The sequence below is a fragment of the Megalobrama amblycephala genome, linkage group LG18, assembly GCF_018812025.1.
Source record: "Megalobrama amblycephala isolate DHTTF-2021 linkage group LG18, ASM1881202v1, whole genome shotgun sequence".
Taxonomy (NCBI): Eukaryota; Metazoa; Chordata; class Actinopteri; order Cypriniformes; family Xenocyprididae; genus Megalobrama; species Megalobrama amblycephala.
Genome location: NC_063061.1, coordinates 17205278 through 17227779, shown reverse-complemented (window position 1 = coordinate 17227779; position 22502 = coordinate 17205278). Strand labels below are relative to the sequence as shown.

Below are 22502 nucleotides of genomic sequence, written 5' to 3'. Positions count from 1 at the left end.
CTCTTTTGAATTTTCTATTCATTAGTGAATTCTGAAAAACTGCATCATGGTTTCCACAAAAATATTAGGCTGCACAACTGTTTTTAACATTGATAATAATAAGAACTGTTTCTTAAGCAGCAAATCATCATATTATACTGATTTCTGAAGGATCATGTGACACTGAAGACTGGAGTAATGATGCTGAAAATTCAGCTTTGCCATCACAGGAATAAATTACAGTTAAAAAATTTATTAAAACAGAAAACAGTTATTTTAAATTGTAAAAGTATTTCACAATTACCATTCATAATGTATTTTTGATCAATTAAATGCAGCCTTGATGAGTATGAGAGACTTCTACTGACCCCAAACTTGAATGGTAATATATTGGTTGTTTATTTGGGGCGTCTGATTTCAAAAATTAAAATGTTAGTTCACCCAAAAATGAAATTTCTGTCATTAATTACTCACCCTCATGACGTTACACACCCGTAAGACCTTCGTTCATCTTCAGCACAAAAGTTGATATGTTTTTGATAAAATCCAAGTTTTTGTATCCCGCATAGAAAGAAACATAATTACATCCGGCATGTTTACATCCAAATGCCTACTCAGCATTGTCCGACGCTGTTCACATGAGCAGCACAACGCATGCCGGCCAATACTGAGTCAGTGTTCTGATGTTGTACACAAAAGCGCTGAACTGTCTATACAATGTAAACAGTGTAGGAGAATGACGGGAGAGACAAAATTGTTGAATAAAGTCGTTATTTTTGTTTTGTTTTGCGCACAAAAAGTATTCTCGCCGCCTCATAACATTAAAGTTGATCCACTGCAGTCACGTTGACTATTTTAAAGGGTTAGTTCACCCAGAAATGAAAATTCTGTCATTTATTACTCACCCTCATGCCGTTTCACACCTTTAAGACCTTCGTTAATCTTCAGAACACAAATTAAGATATTTTAGTTGAAATCCGATGGCTCCGTGAGGCCTCCATAGGGAGCAATGACACTTCTTCTCTCGAGATCCATAAAGGTACTAAAAACATATTTAAATCGGTTCATGTGAGTACAGTGGTTCAATATTAATATTACAAAGCGACGAGAATATTTTTGGAGCCCCAAAAAACAAAACAAAATAACGACTTATTTAGTGATAGCCGATTTCAAAACACTGCTTCAGGAAGCATTGGCAGTTTTACACGCGATCTGAATCATGATTCGACACACTGATTCAAATGATTTCATAGTGCTCCGAATCTTCCTGAAGCAGTGTTTTGAAATCGGCCATCACGAAATAAGTCGTTATTTTGTTTTTTTGGCGCTCCAAAAATATACTCGTCGCTTTATAATATTAATATTGAACCACTGTACTCACATGAACCGATTTAAATATGTTTTTAGTACCTTTATGGATCTTGAGAGAGGAAATGTCTTAATAAATCTTAATCTTAAATAAAATATCTTAATTTGTGTTCTGAAGATGAACGAAGGTCTTACGGGTGTGGAACAACATGAGGGTAAGTAATAAATGACAGAATTTTCATTTTTGGGTGAACTAACCCTTTAACAATGTTTTTAATACCTTTCTGGACCTTGAATGTGGTAATTATGTTGCTTTCTATGGGGGATAAAAAAATTCATTAAAAATATCTTAATTTGTTTTCTGAAGATGAACGATGGTCTTACAGATGTTGAACGACATGAGGGTGAGTAATTAATGACAACAATTTAATTTTTGGGTGAACTAACCCTTTAAACGGTAGGGGGGGGGAAATTATTGTCCTTATGGTCAAACCTCATTGCCCGACAAGGAGAAGATGACAAATTTCTCCTGCAGAGGTCATAACAATCACAGGGAATGTGAAAGTTCTTTGTTTTCTTCAGGATGCACCCTCGTGATTTTTAAATCATTAAATGATTCAATACGTAAAGTTAAAGACTAAATTAATGAATCATCATCTAAATAAATCATCTGTAAACCTTCCAGAAAACATGCAATTATAGAGAGCCACATTTAAGATTCCTGCCTTTTTCTCATTTAAAGTGGGTCATGGTATCCTTAGACACTTTTCCAGGGACTTTACCAACATACTTATTTGTAAAGCACTGATAAATCATATCCGAATTTTTTCTGGTTAGGTTCTTCCTAATGAAGTTCACTCTTTCATATCTGTTGCCTGTCACTTGAGGTTAGTAGCTGCTGAGAATATGTACATTTTTTGACTTACAGACTAATACAATGTCATTTAGCCAACTGAAATGACTATTAACTGTGTATTTATTGATCCTGTGGGAGAGATGAGATGAACTATCAATAAAATGTGTGACACAAAAGATTTTGTGTCTAAAACTGATTTCCTTTTGCTTTAAAGCCACAACGAACAGCCTCAGTTGTTTTGTGAAGCATTTTATTTAAAAAAAGAAAGAAAAACATACAACAGAATCTTTATAATACAGCTCATTTTCTTTGTACATGGCGTGAGTATTTACAGTTTAAAAAAAACAAGGACAAATAAAATATATATATTCATATTACTGATAAACAAACACATGTAACACTACAGGTGGATCTCAAAGGCAAATGACTTGGTATATGTTGATATCTACCAACCATCTTTGAGGTACATTTGAAACTTCAGGCACTGATCTACAGGAAACATATGTCTCCATATTGAATCAAAACTGTAATGCCTGGGAACAGACAACAATGCGTCATCGGACACGTTTACATGCTAAACTTTACATGTCTGGTACAGTACATACAAACAAAACCATTTTCAGTTGATAGTGAAACACAAATATAATAGTAAAGCTATACAAAAATATGCTTCTAATCAAGTCAGAATGTTAATATAATAAAGACAAAAATGCGTTTACAAATAATAGTGGCTTAAACAACTTCTATTCTATTATTCCGTCATGTAGACACCTCCATTGCTCTCTGATTATCTGAATACATTTAGGTTACACAAAATATTTTTTGCACAACCAACCAAAAACGGCTGAAAAAAAAGGAGCTGAATTTCAGCATCCAGAATGGATAAAATATGCATACTATAAAATATCAAAAAGGTATGATAGGTGCACAAGATGATTGACAAGTTTTAATGAACAACGGTAAACTAGTATTACACTACATTACAAATTCTCTACAATAAAGAACAAAAATAGATAAAAGGTACATGAGCTCAACAGCCAAGCTGCCAAGAACAAGTTTCAATGGAAACCAAAAAAAAAAAAGAGAAAAGAAAATATGGTGAAAAATAGTGACACTTATTTCTCAAGTATATCTACACCTTCAGATATGAAAGAAAGGCCTGTTTCTTTAGGTCTTCAGTCTTCAGGCAAGTTTAGGTTTTACCTTTGACCTGTGAGTTAGACTAACGTTACTAACAAAGTTAGCACAGTAACCATAGTTTCTGCTCAAATATTACAGCTAATACTGTTCGAAATAAAAGATTATTATGGGATGTCCTTCAAAAAATAGAAGTAGCTTTCAGAATCTTTCAAGTCATGGCGGTTTCTATCAATGTACTAGTTGGTAAGGATAACCGTAGATACACTAACATTCAAAAGTTTGGAGATTTTTTAATGTTTTCGAAAGTAGTCTCTTATGCTCATAAAGGCCGCATTTATTTGATCAAAAATATAATAATATTTCACAATTTACTATAAGAATTCAATTCTATTTGAATATATTTTACTCCTGTGACACAAAGCTGAATTTTCAGCATCATCACATGATCCTCCCGAATTCATTCTAATATGCCGATTTGATGCTCAAGAAACATTTCTTATTATGATTATGTTGAAAACATTTTTTTTGCAGAATAAAAGTATTAATTTCTTCTTCTTATTCTTAAAAAGTAATAATCATACAGACCCCAAACTTTTGAAAGGCAGTGCAAGTAGTTTTGGCAGAAACATCAGTTATCAAGGAACTTTTCATAAGCATCGTCTGGAAATACAATAACTGTTATACAGTTTGCATGAGTAAAATCATCAAGTTTAAGGAAGTTGGATGGATGGTCAAACTATACATGTTCATATAAAACAGTTTTTCCCCAAAAATAATTTAGTATTTTGTAAAACTGAACATTTTATGGCGCAACCTTGTACGGTCCATTCAAAACTCTCACACGCACTTTAAAAAACTATCATTTTATACCACGACAATATACCCAATATCATTATCCCAACATGCAGCGGGGTTAATACCTCACTGTCGTTCTTAGGAAATGGAAACATTTTTCTATCCATGCACTCTTTTAGTCATCTCTCACACACATGGGATTTTAGCCAAGCCAAAATGTCTAAAAGCTCTTCAGTTTTAATTCTTCAATTATTCTGTCTGACAGTAACCAACAACCACCAATACTGTCTCACGGTATTGCCATTTTCACATTCTGCACGGTGAACACTAGGGGTCCCTCTTGTAATTCACAACCTCATGCTGAAAAACAAGGAGGCAGAAGGAGACCATTTTGGATTCAGAATCCAAATGCTTAAGAGCACATACAATGTGCTTAAAGCTCAATGATGAAAACAAAATACCCTGTACACAGTCAGTTCATTGTCCGCCAGACAATATGGCCATTACAGTACTAGTGATTACAGCAGCAGCCACAGGGACATTTAAACCAGCATCTACAGTACTGAAAGGCCAAAGCTGCACGATGACCTCTAACGGAAAACTCTTAGGTTGAGGAACCTGATCATTTTGAAAGGATGAGAAATCCTTCTTTTTTCCCAATTGAGATGTTTGGGGCAGTCTCTTCAATAAATGAGCCGTGATTTTCACATCAAATCTGCAGACTTAAATGAAAATATGTAGGGCAATATGCCATACGTTCTCTCTCCCTATCAGGGAGAAATGCCCTCCACTTCACTCTCCTCACCGCCTAGATATATGGGGCTTTTGTTCTGAAGGGGTGGCTCGTATTTTCGGAGGGAGCTGTTCATGGCCTCAGTGCTGTTCCGGATACCATAGCCGAAGTAGATTGCGAAACCTGGGAATGGACACGAGAGAAGAAACGGGAGGTTTGGAATGAAGTAAACAAACAGGGCGCTATCGCAGCCACAAGCTAAATGAACAGATGTACTCACCAATGCCCATCCACACGGCGAAGCGGCACCAGGTGGCCCCGTCCAGCTGCATCATGAGATAGATGTTGACAAAGATACTGAATAGAGGCAGCCAAGGTAACAGAGGCACCTGCACACAGGAAGATTAAGATTTAAAGGGATAGTTCACCCAAGTTTAAAATTCCATCAATTAATCACCTTCATGTGGTTCCAAACCCGTAAGACCTTCGTTCATCTTCGAAACACAAGTGAAGATTGATCAGCTAATGTACATAGAGCACTCAATTATGGTAAACGGAAGCTCAAGCATGCTTGCTTGATGTGCGAGAACCAATGAGGTTCATTCTCGCGTGTGAAGCAAATACGGTTGAGTGTCCTTTTACCATATTTGAGTGCTCTATATATGTTGGCTGAGACTGTTTATATATGTAAATAAAAGCCTAAATTAAATATGATCGCCATATAAAGCGATCGTCTCTTCAGAAGACTTCTAGATTCATATGGATTTATTTTACAATATCTTTATGAACACTTTGAACTAGGGTTGCTCGATTATGGCAAAAATCATAATCACGATTATTTTGCTCACGCTTATTTAATACGATTATTGGTGGGTGATTTGATCAGTCTTATTTCATGATATGAGTAATTTTACATATCAGTGAAATTTCACAATTATTGATACTTAAACAACAACTAATACTAGGTTAACTAATGTAAGTAAACGTCCTCAAAACAGTTACAGAAGACAAGTAAACACTCAGCAATACAATAAGAACAAAGAAACTAATTACAAACAAAACCAACAAATAAATACAACAGAAAAAAATATACACATTAAATAAACAGTGCTTTATGTTTTACAGGAAGATGCACTAACAGTGGTATTCAGATAAGTAATCAAATGTAAAATAACACTGCTGTATACATTAAATAGTATATAATCCTTATGAAAATCTTTCATAATCTTTTCAGTCTTTTGTTGTTTGATTAACATTATGATTGCAGCAGGTTTATTAGGCTGCTGTCACTTTAAGAGCTGCACGGATCCAATATACTGTTACGCACGCGTTTTCTTTCTCAATTCATTTAAGACAAAATCAACTGTGTTTATGCCAAAATGGCCTTTCAACATTTTTGTTTATATGCTATTTGACTGTTTAGGCGCAAATCCGAAGCCCACAGTATACTTTGCTTATGTGCGTTCCGCCCCGTCTAGGAGCGCGCGCACAGAAATCCACCTAGGGAAAAGTATCTCTTGCACGGGCGGCTTATAATAACACTGTTTATTATCAAGCACGTCCCACAGTTTAGCAGCAGTAGACTGCGTTTTATAACACTAACTTATTTGGAAGAATTGGATGTTAAGTTATGTTAGGAAGAAACGAAAGCGCACCGCTGTGAATGGAAGGAATGTGGCAGCTACATCGGTAATCGTTTAACGTCGATTACCGTTGAAAGCCAAAATCGAAATTGAAAAATCAATTACGATTATTCACACAGCCCTACTTTGAACCCTCAGTTTTTTGGGTGAATAGACTTTCAATGGATGGACAAAAATCTTTCAGATTTCATTAAAAATATCAAGTTATGTTTTGAAGATGAACAAAATTCTTATGGGTTTGGAATGACATGAGACTGAGTAATGCATCACTTTTGGATGAACCCTTTAAAGGGATAGTTCACCCAAAAATGAAAATTCTGTCATCATTTACTCACCCTCAAGTAGTTCCAAACCTGTATGAAACAAAGGAAGATATTTGGAAAAATTTCAGTAACCAAACAGATCTCGCCCCCCCATTTACTACCATGATAGGAAAAATAAATACTAGACGAGATCTGCTTGGTTACTGACATTCTTCAAAATATCTTCCTTTGCGTTCAGCTGAACAAAGAAATTCATACAGGTTTTGAATGACATGAGGGTGAATAAATGCTGACAAAACCCTCATTTTTGAGTGCACTCTCCCTTTAAGTCTGCGTATTTGTGTTCTAATTGCGCATTTCCTTTTACATCACTTCAGTGATTACGTTCAAGCCTGGGCAAAGATTTATAGCATAATAAAAAGGCAAATTCAATAACGAGGACATCTGGTACCTTGAAGGTGAGAGCTTCCTTGCTCTCAGGCTGCCTACAGATCACAATGACACACAGGATGCACAGCAGGACCAGAATGACACACGTCGTCACCCACACAATCTCGAGATTCACGATGGCTTCCAGACGCAGAGCCAAAACCGCACACAGTTTGGTGATCAGCACAGCTACGCAGACAAGAGGATATTGGAATTAGTCCATAATCAGCTGATTCCTGATCAGCCAAATCATTGCCAACTACAGCACTGAATCAGATAAATACAAATAACACAGACATGAATGTAGAGTGTAAATACACTATCATTTTCCATCATTTAACGCTCACTCAAGTGAATATTTAAAAACACTCATTTAATAACACTTAAATGTAATCTTTAGCAAATCTCAAAATGAAAATCCATCATACTGTAATGTTGTGATGCTTCAATCCACTTGTAGCACATAAAATGACTGGTTTTAAGTTTTTAAAGTTTTATTTTATTTATTTAGACAAACTCCCTAACTCACATGTTTAAAGATAGTCAACTATCCCTTTAAAATGAGCTAGATTTATCAAAAAGTGACAAGCAAAATCTTTACTCACAGATAACAGCAGTTGTGGCGTAGACAATTGTTCCTGACATTTCTGTTGGCGAGTCCTTGGAGGGAACCAGGAGGAGTTTCAGTGAGAATTTCTCTTTGCGGGGATTGTCATCCAGATCTATGCCATATTCATCTCCACTGTCTCCACATACGGCCACTTTCTCGCCACCGACCAGTTCCACCAGTTTCTCCGTCTGACTGGAAGAGCTCAGGTTGCCTGGCTGATATCTAGAGACATAAAGATTGGCAGTGAGTCAAACTACATACTTGACCTGCAGCAAAAAATGCAGCACTGTAAATCATTTTACATAGTAACATTCAAATGCTTGAAATCGGTAAGATTTTTTTGAAAGAAAGAAATACTTTTATTCAGCAAGAATGCATTAAACTGATCAAGTGACAGTAAAGACATTTATAAGGTTACAAAAGATTTCTATTTCAAATAAATCTTGATCTATTCATCACAGAATCCTGAAAAAATATCAGTTATGCCAAAAATATTAAGCAGCACATCTGTTTTCAACATTGAAAATAATAAGAAAAGTTTAATATGCACCAAATCAGCATATTAAAATGATTTCTACTAAAAATTCAGCTTTATCACAGGAATAAAAACAGAAAAGAGTTATTTTAAATTGTAATATTTTCACAATACTGTTTTTACTGTATTTTTGATTAAATAAATCCTGCCTTGGTGAGCATAACAGATTTCTCTGACCCCAAACTTTTGAACAGTACTGAACACTGAACATTTTTAGAGTGGAAACATTTTTAGAGTGGAACTAAATTATGACAGATTTGGATTTAACATTATATATTCACGGAGAAAAAAGTTTACAATATGACCACTCTAAAAAATGTAGGCTATAGATAGTAGTAGACCCAGTGTTTAGTATTTGTGGTGAAAGTTTTAACATACCTGAGGATGAGGACACACACGGCGACCAGAGAGTATGCAAGCAATGTCCCAATAGACATGAGGTCAACCAATGCAGCCAAATCAAACAGAAACGCCATGAGAGCTAAAAGAAGACAAAACAAACAAATTTGAAATCTTATCAAGCTATAACATATCAAATCTTACATTACACGCCACATCCTAACCAGATGCAATAAATGCTATCGCTACCAAGTAAATCTGAGTTTTTAATCAGTAGCAGCCACAACAACAACAACAACTCGGTCAGTTGTTTTTTTTCATTTCTGTAGCGTTGCACTGGATGGCCTCGCCCACAATGAAATCTCATTGGTCCAAAATCCAAATAACTGTATATAAAGGGTTAGTTCACCCAAAAATGAAATTTGTCATTAATTACTCACCCTCATATCATTTCAAACCCGCAAGGCCTTCGTTCAACTTCAGAACACAAATTAAAGGTGCCCAAGAACGTTCTTTCACAAGATGTAATATAAGTCTAAGGTGTCCCCTGAATGTGTCTGTGAAGTTTCAGCTCAAAATACCCCATAGATTTTTTTTAATTAATTTTTTTAACTGCCTATTTTGGGGCATCATTAACAATGCACTGATTTACACTCGGCGCCGCCCCTTAAATCGCGTACTCCCTGCCACACCAGCTGTCGACTATATTACAGCGCATTTACAAAGTTCACACAGCTAATATAACCCTCAAATGGATCTTTACAAGATGTTCATCATGCATGCTGTATGCATGCTTCGAATTATGTGAGTAAAGTATTTATTTGGATGTTAAAGTTTTATTCTGAGTGAATTTGAGGCTGTCCTCCATGGCTAACGGCTATTGCTACACTGTTGGAGAGATTTATAAAGAATGAAGTTGTGTTTATGCATTATACAGGCTGCAAGTGTTTAAAAAATGAAAATAGCGACGGCTCTTGTCTCCGTGAATACAGTAAGAAACGATGGTAACTTTAACCACATTTAACAGTACATTAGCAACATGCTAACGAAACTTTTAGAAAGACAATTTACAAATATCAGTAAACATATCATGATATCATGGATTATGTCAGTTATTATTGCTCCATCTGACATTTTTCGCTGTTGTTCTTGCTTACCTAGTCTTATGATTCGGCTGTGTGCAGCTCCAGACGTTAACTGGCTGCCCTTGTGTAATGCCTTTTATAATGTTGGGAACATCATGGGCTGGCATTATGCAAATATTGGGGCGTTCACCCCGACTGTTACGTAACAGTCGGCGTTATGTTGAGATTCGCCTGTTCTTCGGAGGTCGTTTAAACAAATGAGATTTATATAAGAAGGAGGAAACAATGGGGTTTGAGACTCACTGTATGTCTTTTCCATGTACTGAACTCTTGTTATTTAACAATGCCAAGATAAATTCAATTTTTGAATCAAGGGCACCTTTAAGATTTTTTTTATTAAATCCAAGTGTTTTTTAATCCTCAATAGAAAGCAACAACAAAACAAAAATAACGACTTTATTCAACAAATTCGTCTCTACCCTGTCAGTCTCCTACACTATTTCCGTTGCAGAGCTTCCCGGTTCTACATCAGAACGCTGACTCAGTTGGGTTTGGAACGACATGTCTCATGGGTTTGGAACGACATGTAATTAATGACAGAAATTTCATTTTTGGATGAACTAACCCTTTAAATAAACAGGTAATACTTGTTTATTTAAAGGGTTAGTTCAATCAGAACATACTGTATGTTCTGATTGGCTGTCGTTGTGTCGCATTTGACAAAAATTATGGGACGCAAAGTTAGGACATTCTGTAACACAAACAAACAAAGAACATCGCTCACATGCCACTATTCCAGACACAACAGTTGCCAGCAGTGGAGTTTTGGTTCTCTTGTTCATCCTGGAAAGGAAACGGAAGAGCAGCCCGTCCTCTGCCATAGCGTAGATCACTCGAGGCATGGGGAACATGGAGCCCAACAAACTATGATAAAAAAACACACACACAGATTCAGATAAATAGAAAATATTGAACGAAAACATTACTATACACAGTAAAGCCCTTGATTTACCTTGTCGAGAGGGCACAGAGTGAACCCACAGCTACAATATAGCGTGCCGGTGCCCAGCCCACGTAACTGAAGGCCTCGGGCAGGGGACTCTGGGTGTTAAGTTTGTAATAGGGCATCATGAGCGTAAGAGCAGCTGACACACCGAAGTAAGCAAAGAAGCAAATAAGCAGAGAGGCCACAATGCCCACGGGGATGGAGCGCATCGGGTTCTTAGCTTCTTCACCTACCGGAAAAAATAAGGTTAAAGTGACCCACATACATTTATGACTCACCACACAGATGGTTTTAGAACAAACAAAAACAAAATGTTCAGCAATCAGTATTTGTGCTCTGTAACTGCGACATTTATGAGACGTACTTGTTGTAGCAATGCAATCAAAGCCAACAAAGGCGTAGAAACAGGTGGCTGCGCCAGATAAGATGCCACTGAAGCCGAACGGAGCGAAACCTCCACTTCCAAATGTGCTTTCTACCCGTCTGTGAGAGCAGAAGAGATTTGTCAAATCTTGCAAAAGAAAATCACATTATACACCTCACAACTTTAAGAGATCCTCATTTGCTCCACTTTAAAAGCAGCTTGTGGCTGAAACGTTGAGCTGGATTTTGTCATGGCAAACTTACTCTGGTTCGGTGATATTTGTATCATTGACAAAGTCTTCATATGTGAGGTTCCAGTTTGCTGTGTTGCCTTTGACAAAGCCAGAGATGATGACAAAGCCCAGTACAATCAGATTGATCCCAGTGAAGATCTTGTTCACCAGAGCAGACTCACTTACACCAAAAGCAAGCAGTCCTGAGGAGTAAATCACACATCAAAATCAGAAATCTCTTATTTAATAATATATATTTTAGTTTGTTCTTCACTGACATGTATAGAAGGATATATATATATATATATATATATACACTAATTAAACTATTATTTAGGGATAAATGATCATCAGGCCACCATTATTATTATATATATTTTTTTTATTTAAATGTATTACCTGATAAAAACTAGAGATGCACAATATATCACTACCATTTCAGTTATCTGCAAATTTTAGAGTTTTTTTTTAAAAATCTGTATCAGCCAATATATAAATAGTTTTTTATATATTTAATTTAATAATTTAATAACAATGTTAAATGTAATCCTTAGCTAACCTCCAAATTAAATATCCATGTTGCTGAGATTCCTTAATTTACTTTTTATTTTTTCGCACAAAATAAAATCATTGATTTATTGGTTATCAGCTATAAAAATAATTTTTGGCTTAGTTTTAGCCAGAATTTTAATATTGGTGTATCCCCAATAACCTTTAATAACCTATTCTTTATAAAAAAGTTTTAACATTGTATTTACAATGTGATTTAATGTGGTACTTTTCTTACTTGCTCATACTAACAATATGTGTAACAATATATCATGTCACAATATATCGCAATACAAAAATGAAACAATATCGTATTGTGGATGGTGACAATGTGTGTTGTGCATTGTTCACCCAAAATGAAAATTACTGTGAGGAAAAAAAGTTTACAGAATTTGAGTGTCCGTACTACATTAAACTACTATATATAATGTTGAATATAATATATAATAATGCAATGGGGGAATATTTGTAGGTTCTGATAATGCCAAATGACTGACTTATCTAGTGACTGACTTATCTAGACAGAGTGAAACATATTCATCTAAAATAAATCTGTGTTTCAGCGTTAGAATCATGAATATTTTTATTCTGGTGTCACCATTGTCCTGTGCATTGGGTTACCTGCACCAAGTCCAAGCCTATTCATTTCCACTCCCAATGTAATACCAAATTTAGCATTTTAATCAACAGTACATTTTTTGTTATCCTTTTACCATATGTCTTGGAGTATCGCAATAATATCGTATAGTGAGTTCAATATCGTGATATGTATCGAATCGTGACATGAGGGTATTGTCACAACCCTATTATATACCTCATTTAAATGATAATTTCTATTTTTAAATTTCTCACCAGTCAGTAGCAGGATGAGAATGAGGGCAAATAGGTCCGGATATTCTGCAAGAACCTTCCCAGGAACCTTCATAGCCATGGATGCCCTGAAGAAGTTAGAGATCTTCTGCTCGATTAAGTTATCGAACGTAGAGCTCCAAGCTCGCGCCACACTAGCTGTACCTGAAAACAAGAACCAGCTTTTTTTAATTCAGTTACAGTTACAGTGGGTTTCTTTAAAATGATCATCAACTAGTAGAGTACACTTACCTATAACATAAGAGAGGATGAGGTTCCAACCAGTGATGAAGGCCCAGATTTCTCCCACTGTTACATAGCTGTACAAGTAAGCAGACCCCGTCTTAGGGACTCGTGCACCGAATTCTGCATAGCACAGTCCAGCCAGCATGGAGGAAAGTGCGGCCACAAGGAAGCATAAGACGATAGCAGGACCAGCTTTCTCTCTCGCAACCTCTCCAGCCAGAACATACACTCCAGCTCCAAGCGTGGAGCCCACCCCGAGGGCCACCAGATCTAGAGTGGACAGACACCGAGCAAACCGTGTTTCCTCCCCAGAGCAGTCCAGAGCACGACGGCGCAGCAGCGCGTGTAAAAAAGAGCCCATTTTGTCCGCCATGGTTAATGCGAAATGAGTTGACAAATCTGGTGAGGTACTTGTTTGTGCTGGTTCCCAGAAGCACTCTGGTACTTATATGTCTGGAGGAGCACATAAAACAGGAAGGAAGAATTAGACACATTTGGGTGTGTGAGAGTAATTGCACAAGCCAGTACGCCTAGGTTTGATCTAACCAGTCTAGTCAGGACAGGTCTATTTTTTCTTCTTTTTTTTTATCACACCTTATTACCAAATCTCAGTGAATGTGCCATTTTGTGATTCTCTGAATTCCTACCACATAAGTTGCCCAGAATTTTCAGAGGAGTTCTGTGTCCCAACTCTCCAGGTTTCCTCCCTCTAATTAAATAGTCGGTTACAGCCGGATATAAAAATGGAATCTATTATACACTGATCCAGTAAAGAAGTATTCCTAAACGAAAGGTCAGGCAACAAAATTCATGATATGAATGTGGAAGTTTCATCTACAACCAAATCTGTATCTGATATGACAAAACAACAAAAGTGAACAATAATGAAAGAATAAGTTTTAAAAATAACACACTACCATTAAAAGATTTGGGATCTGTAAGAAGTTTCTCATGCTCACCATTCATACTGTGAAATATTACAACATTCAGAAACATTTCTTCTTATTATCAATGTTGAAAACGGTTGTGCTGCTTAATGTGTTTGTGGAAACTGTGATACATGTTTTCAGGATTCTATAAACAAAGTTCAAAAGAGCAGCATTTATTTAAAATGTACTGAGCCCCGCAGATGCAGGAAAAAAAAAGTAAATTGTGCGCACAATTTACTAATTCGTTCCCTTGATTTACTAAATCACGCTCACGATTTATTAATTCGTTCCCTCGATTTACAAAATCATGCTCACAATTTACTTAATTTATTTAATTTGTTCCCTCGATTTGCTAAATATTGTGCACGATTTACTAATTCGTTCCCTCGATTTGCTAAATATTGTGCACGATTTACTAATTCGTTCCCTCGATTTACTAAATCATGTGCACAATTTACGAATTTGCTCCCTTGATTTGCTAAACCGTGCGCACAATTTACTATTTTGTTCCCTCGATTTACTAAATCACGCTCACGATTTATTAATTCGTTCCCTCGATTTACAAAATCATGCTCACAATTTACTATTTTGTTCCCTCGATTTACTAAATCATGCTCACGATTTACTAATTCGTTCCCTCGATTTACAAAATCATGCTCACAATTTACTATTTTGTTCCCTCGATTTACTAAATCATGCTCACGATTTACTAATTCGTTCCCTCGATTTGCTAAATATTGTGCACAATTTACTAATTTGCTCCCTTGATTTACTAAATCAAGCTCATGATTTACTAATTCGCTCCCTTGATTTACTAATTCATGCTCACGATTTACTAATTTTCCCTCGATTTACAAAATCATGCTCACAATTTACGAATTCGCTCCCTCGATTTGCTAAATCGTGCTCACGATTTACTAATTCCTTCCCTCTATTTGCTAAATCATGAGCACAATTTACTAATTCGTTCCCTTGATTTACTAAATCATGCACACGATTTACGAATTCGCTCCCTCGATTTGCTAAATCGTGCACACAATTTACTAATTTGTTCCCTCGATTTACTAAATCATGCTCACAATTTACTAATTCGTACCCTCAATTTACTAAATCATGTAATGTGCGGGGCTCATTACATGGTATATTGTAATATTATAAATATCCTCAGTTACTTTCAAATCAATTTAATGCATACTTGCTGAATAAATGTATTAATTTCTTGACAGGATATTTTTAAATATAACTCTGATTGTGTTTGGCTGAAAGAAGAAAGTCATATACACCAAGGATGGCTTGAGGGTGAGTAAATTATGGGGTAATTTTCATTTTTGGGTGAACTATCTCTTTAAATTGTCACTGTAATCTTTAGACTTAAGCTCATTTATAACTGCACATGTAAACTGACTGTTGCACTCTCCCAACAACATTCACAGTGTTCTGTGTAAACCCTTCCGTATCTTATTGGCCTGCTTGACTCCTTATCGGAGCTGTCTGATTCCAAAGCACTCCTGCTAGCTCATCAGGTTTCATGGTCATGTCATGTCATGTCTGAGCCAGCAGTAGTACTGTAGTACATTGTTGATGTTTCATGCAGTTCTTTACCTAGGTCATCATTCTTACTGGTGACGTCAACAGTGATGTCTAAATGAAATTATTTGGAAACACAAGCACAAACAAGGTCACAACTAAGCCTTGAGTTGCAGCAACAGCTATCAAAACCAAATGCTGATGCAATGACAGTGAAGAAAGTTGGAACATGGAGCACTCTATTGATTCAATCTTCATATATTTCACACAAACTGCCATGACGATTCGACTTCCCATCCCACGGCGGAGTTCTATTACTTAACACTTATAAAAAAAACTTGTCACAAAAACAACAAAACTAGAACAATGAAATCGCTAAAAATGGCTTCATGAAAGTTGTGGAAATGCTCGCAAAGAACCCCATGTCCTGGATCAAAGACAGGTTTGACAAAGAGGACAGAGGAGGGGGAAAACAAAAACATCCCTGTAATTCACTGTACAATAGAGGGGCTGAAATAGACTCTTTTTATCTGTAAGGTGGTTTGTTTCACTTGGCACAGCAGCTGGCAAGATTCTTAGCAGGTTGAATCGAGCTCAGTCCGGGCAAGAGCTCAGAACTTTAAGCCACTGTTGTGGTCTTACACAAAGCACACAATGGCTGCTTTCTTTCACAATTCACTGCTTTTTGTAATCATGAAATGAATACGCATATACAACATATTTAATGCGGCACTGATATATCTAGCAGTTGAGAAAGTTTGGAATTATGTCTTTCTTTGTTGCCAGGTTGTATCTTTGACCATTTCTGGAGGTTATAGAGTGCACCGATATCAGGTGCCTTGAAAATGTTTCCAACCAGGAGATTCTTTTTGGGCCGTACAGTGCACACACATCTATGATAGGCCACAGCGAGGGCGGCTGTACTAATCTCTTTCTTGTGGTCTCCACGAGGATGGCTGGGTGACACGTAGGCGAAATTAAATCTGTAAGGCTTTTGATCTGGCCATGAGAAATTCATGAATGCCAAGACGTCTGTTATCCGGTGGAAACTGGCACACCAACGAGACCTACACATTTTATTGTAACATTTCGGTTTAGCCTACACTTGACTTGCGTGAATGAAATATAAGAATCTTTCCATAATCTAGTTTAAAACACATGTGGCAAGTTTTGAAAAATGTACTTTTTGTTTGCAGGTTTCATAAGGTTTTGTAAACTTTTATACCATTTTCAAGAAACATTGAAACTTAAATGTCATGTGGTGCAACCATCAAAAAATTAATATATTTACCTTACCAGTGTTATTTCAGTATTGTTTATATATGATTATAGTATTTATGAACATTTTCCATTCGTTTTGAGCACACACACACTTATTTAGAAAAAAAAAAAAAAATTTTATATAAGTATAATAAATTTTTAATATATATTAACTTGCACCACATGACATTGATTTGATGGACAAACGTTTTACAAATATTAATAAGTCGTTAATTTTTTTTTCTCTCTCTCATATGTATATATATATAATATTTGTAAAACGTTTTATATATTATATATATATAAATATATATATATTATATATATGACGTGACACTATTTTTTGTGTCCATATGGTTTAGTTAAATTTAAAAGGGTTAAAATTTCAAATTAAATTTGCAAATTACTTGTATATATTCTCTTTTTTGAGGACAAAGTCACAAATGTCTGATTTTAATTCATTTTGAGAGAATATTTGGGAGATGATTGCAAAAACGTCAATGTGGTGTAACTGTAAAAACTGTACCAAATAATTCATCTTGTTTAAAAAAGGTGAAATTCTCAATAAAGAAATTCTCAGAAAATAAAAGTAAATTTAACACCATTGTTGTAGATATTGTAATTGATTTGGGGAATCACATGAGTCAAATCAAATTTCTGAAGTGTCAAGGTGGTGTAACCACCTTTCAAGGAGCCATTTTGTTCAAATTGTTCAAGAAGACCATGTGAGTATTAACTTTTTAAAATATTCCCTCTAAGGCCATGTGCTTACATAGGTGTCCATGATAATGCCTGTCAAATTTGATTTTAAATTGAAATGTCAAATGGTGTAACCGGTTACACCATTTGAATCCTAGCCTTTCTATTATAGGGGCCAATTACGTCAAATATCCCTAGTTTATGATGCTGATTAAAGATGTAATATAAACTAACCTACAATTTGGAACTATTTTCAAGTGTTTTTTTAATTTCACCTTTTTTAAACAAGATCAACTATTTGGTACGAAGTTTTTACGGTTACACCACATTGACATTTTTGCAATCATCCTCCAACTATTCTCTCAAAATGAATTAAAACAGACTTGGTCCTCAAAAAAGACAATGTATGCAAGTAATTTGCTATTTTATTTTTAAATTTTAACCCTAAATTTAATTAAACCATATGGACACAAAACAATTGCGTCACATCATTATATATTATTTTATTCTAGATATAATGAGATTATGCCAAACTACTTTGTTTGCTTGTAAGTTTTATTTTCAAAATTTTTATTCTTTTAATAAGACTTGTTTCTTCAGCCTATCATTTTTTATTTGATGAAAAAATAGCAATAATAATAAAAAAATTTATATGTATTATTTCTTCAAGAAATAATAAGATTATGCCTAACACTTCATAAAGTAGGCTAGTAGCAACAACGTTAATCAATGAATGCACAGGCTTAGACGTGAAGGAACCGCGCTCATCATGTCTATTAAGGGTTTATGTAACCCATACATGAGTGTGAGATGCTAGTGTTTTGAAGTGACTCACTGGGCTTTTCTCAAAATAAATACCTCAATGGATACTAAGAGGCTTACATAAAGACCCGCCAACTGGTTAACCTTCTTAACAGGAGAGTGAGGACTTTACATTAGGTGTTGTTTTTGTTTTGGTTCTCTTTTCCGCAGAACGGATTCAGTAAATGTGTTTGTCCAACATATGAACTTTCAAAACAAACCCCACTAACCCCATATTCAAGATTTAATTGGCACAATTTCCCTAAAACAATTAAATTCGGCAATTACATACTCTAAACCATTTGTGACATACCTGACGTTATGTTTGACCCTTTGAGAGACATTAAAATCCTATTCAGTCTTATTACTGTTACTCCTCATGACAGGATATGGTAGGAACAATCATTCCCAGGCTTCTTACTAAATCAGGGTCAGTATTACTTCTTGTTCATTCTAATAACCCTTATATTTGATTTAGCAGGTAGATAAGAACTACAAGCATGAAATGATATCTGTGGGTAAATGGACATTTCATAGTCTGCATGCAGTGCATATAAACATAGAACAGGGAAATATATCTTCTCACACCAAACAACGAGATACGCAGTTGAGGAAGGAGATACTACGACCTGTTGAAGGATCCACAGGACACTGGCGCCATATTACAAGCAGAAACCAGCATGAGAACTTCATTCTTCAAAAACTCAACTGTTCATGGTTATGAAACGAACTTACTCGGGCCTCAGGGTGGCACATGCCGCTGTGACTGAACCTGGCAACCTCTCAAATAGCTGGCTTAAAGCCATCACACAGACCCTTTAACAGGGCTCTACAGACTGCAAAATACCAGCCAGAGATGCTTCATCACATGAACAAGCTTGAGGTTTTCACTATTATGAATGTAATCGTTAACTGACGATTACCAATTTGCTCAACCAATGCTATTTGCAAAAAAAATAAGGCAAAACAATGAATGATGCAATGTGAAGCTGACATTGAGTTATACATGGTATGAATAGCATCATATTAGAAGTCATGGACGATGCAATCATAACGAAGCATACATCACTCTGCTGAACAAATTGCCTTTTATCAGCAGGTATGCAAAGCTCAATTCGTGGAGAGCCACAGCCCTGCAGCGTTTACTTCCAATGCACATATCTGTAGTTTTCAGATAAGCCTGAAGGACTTGATGAGCTGGATCAAATGTGTTTAATTAGGCTTGAAGCTAAACTCTGCAGGGCTGTGGCCCTCCAGGAACTGAATTTTGCACTCCTGTCATTCCGTCTCATGCTCTCTTATTTGTCAGTGTTTGATTTTGCAAAGGGACGCATTTCTGTTTAGCCAAAGTGAGCAGAAATTTCTAAAACCTTCATTACACCAGCACCATCCATTAAACAGGAAACAATGATATTCACAGGTCAAGTATCCTATATATTTAATTTATTAAATAATAATTATTTATATTATATTTGTAGGTTTTATTTAAAAAAAATATTATTTGCATATTTGCAAACTTTAATTCTCAAGTGGCCAATACATAGTAGTGGTAGTAATTATTATTATTAATTGTATACATTTTCTGTTCTCTAGCATTAATAATAATAAAACATTACTGAAATAAAACATTTGACGCAAATCATACCAGCAAGAAACAACTATCACGTTCTAAAATACAGCAAATATCTTAAGATGGATACAATAGATTAATAGAAAGCCTATATCAGATATAACACATGGCAACACAAACAAAATACAACAAACGTCACGGGATGCTTCAGGTACCCTTCTGACGTAATATTCAAACAGCATAATTTAGGTGTGTGATCTGGCCAGTCTGAACTGGTACCAGTCAGTTCAGGGCTGATGCAACTATTACAACAGATACAACTTCCGGGCAGTGACGTCGTCGTTCCACACGGAACGTGTGTATCCATGAGCGGGAACTCGCGTGAGGAGAATGAATGAAACAAAACACGACGTTTTGCGAAACAAATCTTATATAACGTTACAGTAAATGTAGGGAACAAAAGCGAGTCGTACGATAAATTTAAATAGACATTTGAATTATATTTACATCAGTGGTTGTCGTTCTTCCCAGAGCGCTACGGCCGACATATGCTTTACTTACTCCGAATAATAATAATGCTGTAAAATAACAGAATAAAAGACGGGCTGATAGTTGTGACCAGCATAATTTGGGATATGTCAATAAATGTCATTTTATAATAAGAAATACAATAAATCATGATAAAATAAATGCACCGTGTGTAGGATATTTACAACAATAGTATTTGCAAACATAATGGCATGCATTTCGTAGTATATGAATGAATTGCGGAGTTATTAAGTTAACATTATTTGTTCCTTGTTCTGCTGACATAATTGCACTAATCATTCTAAATATATATAAGTTACAGATATTATTATTATTCCATTATACGTCTAATAGATGCATGCAAATATTACAGGCTTATGTTAATATCAGGGCTGTAGGTTAATTTGTGAATATGATTACATGAACGAGTTCGATTGCATCAGATATTTTACCGTATAGTGCAATAAAGGATCCATTCTGCATCGTGGAGTCCAGATGGACTGAAACGATCTTATTAGTTATATTAAAAGCCGATGGCTAATAAATTCAAAAGAGTGAAAAGCTGAAAAGTTACCTCTTGGTTTCTGATGTGAAGATGCCGATAACTTCAGTTTGTTGTATTTACCTTGTCTGGCTGTGCTCGAGTGTTCACTGCTCATCCTCTGCTTCTGAGACTACGTTTTGACGCTGTCATGACGTAGTATAAACAAAGCGTGGAATCCATCCGACGAACCAATCAGCTTTGAGGGCGTTGCCACGCGCACGCAAGATGTCCCGCCTGACGTGAAACGTATAGTATTTTAGTAAATGATTCATTTTCGTATCGACAAATCTACATAAAACACGCAAAACCATTAGAACTCAACAAATACAACTAGTAAATAAAGACGATTTTGTATTTAAAGTTCAAGCGTGGGATTAAAATTAAAGTTAGCTATCTAGCCAAAACATACCTAGTTAAGTAAGTAAAGCAGTTTCTGCATTTAAGTATTGATGAAATATAAGTAGGCCTGCTGATAAAAGCAAGGGACAGACAAGATTTTCTCAGTAACTTTGATGCAAAGTCTTTTTCTTAGTGTCCTATAGTTGACTAAAAGTCGCTGCTTTTAGATGCCACGAACCCTACTGTGAAAAATGTTGATTATATATATGTGTAAAATGTTATGTGAAACATTTTGTTATTATAATGTTACATTATTATGTTTTATTTATACTCAGTATATGTATTATGTATTTTTTATTATTTATTTATTTTTACATTGTTTTTCTCTAAACTACTCCTTTGAGGCTTCCTGCTCCAGGCCACACCCTGAAATTTATCACCTGAAATGTAAATTAAATTCAGCCGCAGCTTTGAAACAACTATAAAAGCAGATTAGATTAGGTTCAACTTTATCGTCAGAGCCACTGACTCAGCACAATGGTAAGTTGAATCTAATCTTAGCTGATTTTATAGTCGTTTCAAAGCTGCGGCTGAATTTAATTAACATTTTCAGGTGACAAGTTTCAGGGTGTGTCCCAGTCTGAGTATAATTTATGGACTGTTTAAACTAGACATTAACCAGAAAAATACCAAAATGAGAATTACTTCAGTACTTGAACATATCCTCATTGAAAGAGCATGCAGTATCAAATCACCTTTGTGTGCACTATTAGATAAGTCTTTATTTCCACAACTATATTTATTTACTTATGTTTATATACAGATATTCTTATCATTGTCACAGTGTTTCACACTGTTGATACTTTCTTAGCCTAGCAGGTTTATTATGGTATCCACTTTAGCTTTGCTGTTAAATAAAATAAACTTTAATGTGGGATCTCTTTCTGTGGTGTAGTGTATGCGAGGAGGTTCTGCTAGTGTTATAAAATAAATCTCCTGCCGTCGGCCTTGGTAAAGTTCAGATTGCACGCCTAAGCAGGGGGCCCATTATCCGCAGAAACATAGACTTAATCTGAAACTTTTCCAAGAAATGAACTTGGACCTTGCAGTCGCAACCGCTTTTTTTTTTTTTTTAGAAAAGAAAGCAGCTGAATTGAATGTGCATATTCAACAAACTGAGGAAACATGTGGAACTATACCTTTTATTTAATGTATTATAATAAACATTGTCAGTTTTGTTGGTTCCCGTCCAGACAAAATGTCTGGTGCATATCCTCAATTCTTGTTTAATCTTTTTCCATCCCGTCAAGTTGACTGAACCATCATAAAACAATGGTAACATGT

At 35.7% G+C, this 22502-nt stretch overlaps 1 protein-coding gene across 2 annotated transcripts; it reads right to left on the bottom strand.

Annotated features, from left to right (window-relative positions):
- Positions 1–3785: 3785 nt before the first annotated feature.
- slc7a3a (solute carrier family 7 member 3a) lies at positions 3786–21001 on the bottom strand. Of its 2 annotated transcripts, none has more exons than XM_048166074.1 (12): positions 20901–21001; positions 12968–13414; positions 12719–12880; positions 11349–11520; positions 11086–11204; positions 10728–10950; positions 10500–10639; positions 8670–8772; positions 7752–7978; positions 7169–7335; positions 5092–5200; positions 3786–4994 (listed from the first exon to the last, which is right to left on the bottom strand). In XM_048166074.1, exons 2-12 carry the CDS (start codon positions 13332–13334, stop codon positions 4849–4851), a joined length of 1935 nt encoding a protein of 644 aa, XP_048022031.1. In that variant the 5' UTR covers positions 13335–13414; positions 20901–21001; the 3' UTR covers positions 3786–4848. The 2 variants fall into 2 exon arrangements, with proteins under 2 accessions (XP_048022031.1, XP_048022030.1); XM_048166073.1 differs by having other exon boundaries at positions 20850–20983.
- Positions 21002–22502: the final 1501 nt, after the last annotated feature.

Bases quoted from the DNA above. Each gene is read 5' to 3' on its own strand.
- slc7a3a (XM_048166074.1), bottom strand. From the start codon at position 13,334: ATGGCGGACAAAATGGGCTCTTTTTTACACGCGCTGCTGCGCCGTCGT. The intron at 10,951-11,085 runs GTACGTCTCATA...TTTTTCCGGTAG, and splicing joins TGATTGCATTGCTACAACAA to GTGAAGAAGCTAAGAACCCG. The intron at 8,773-10,499 runs GTGAGCGATGTT...GTCTTCTTTTAG, and splicing joins TGTGTCTGGAATAGTGGCAT to CTCTCATGGCGTTTCTGTTT.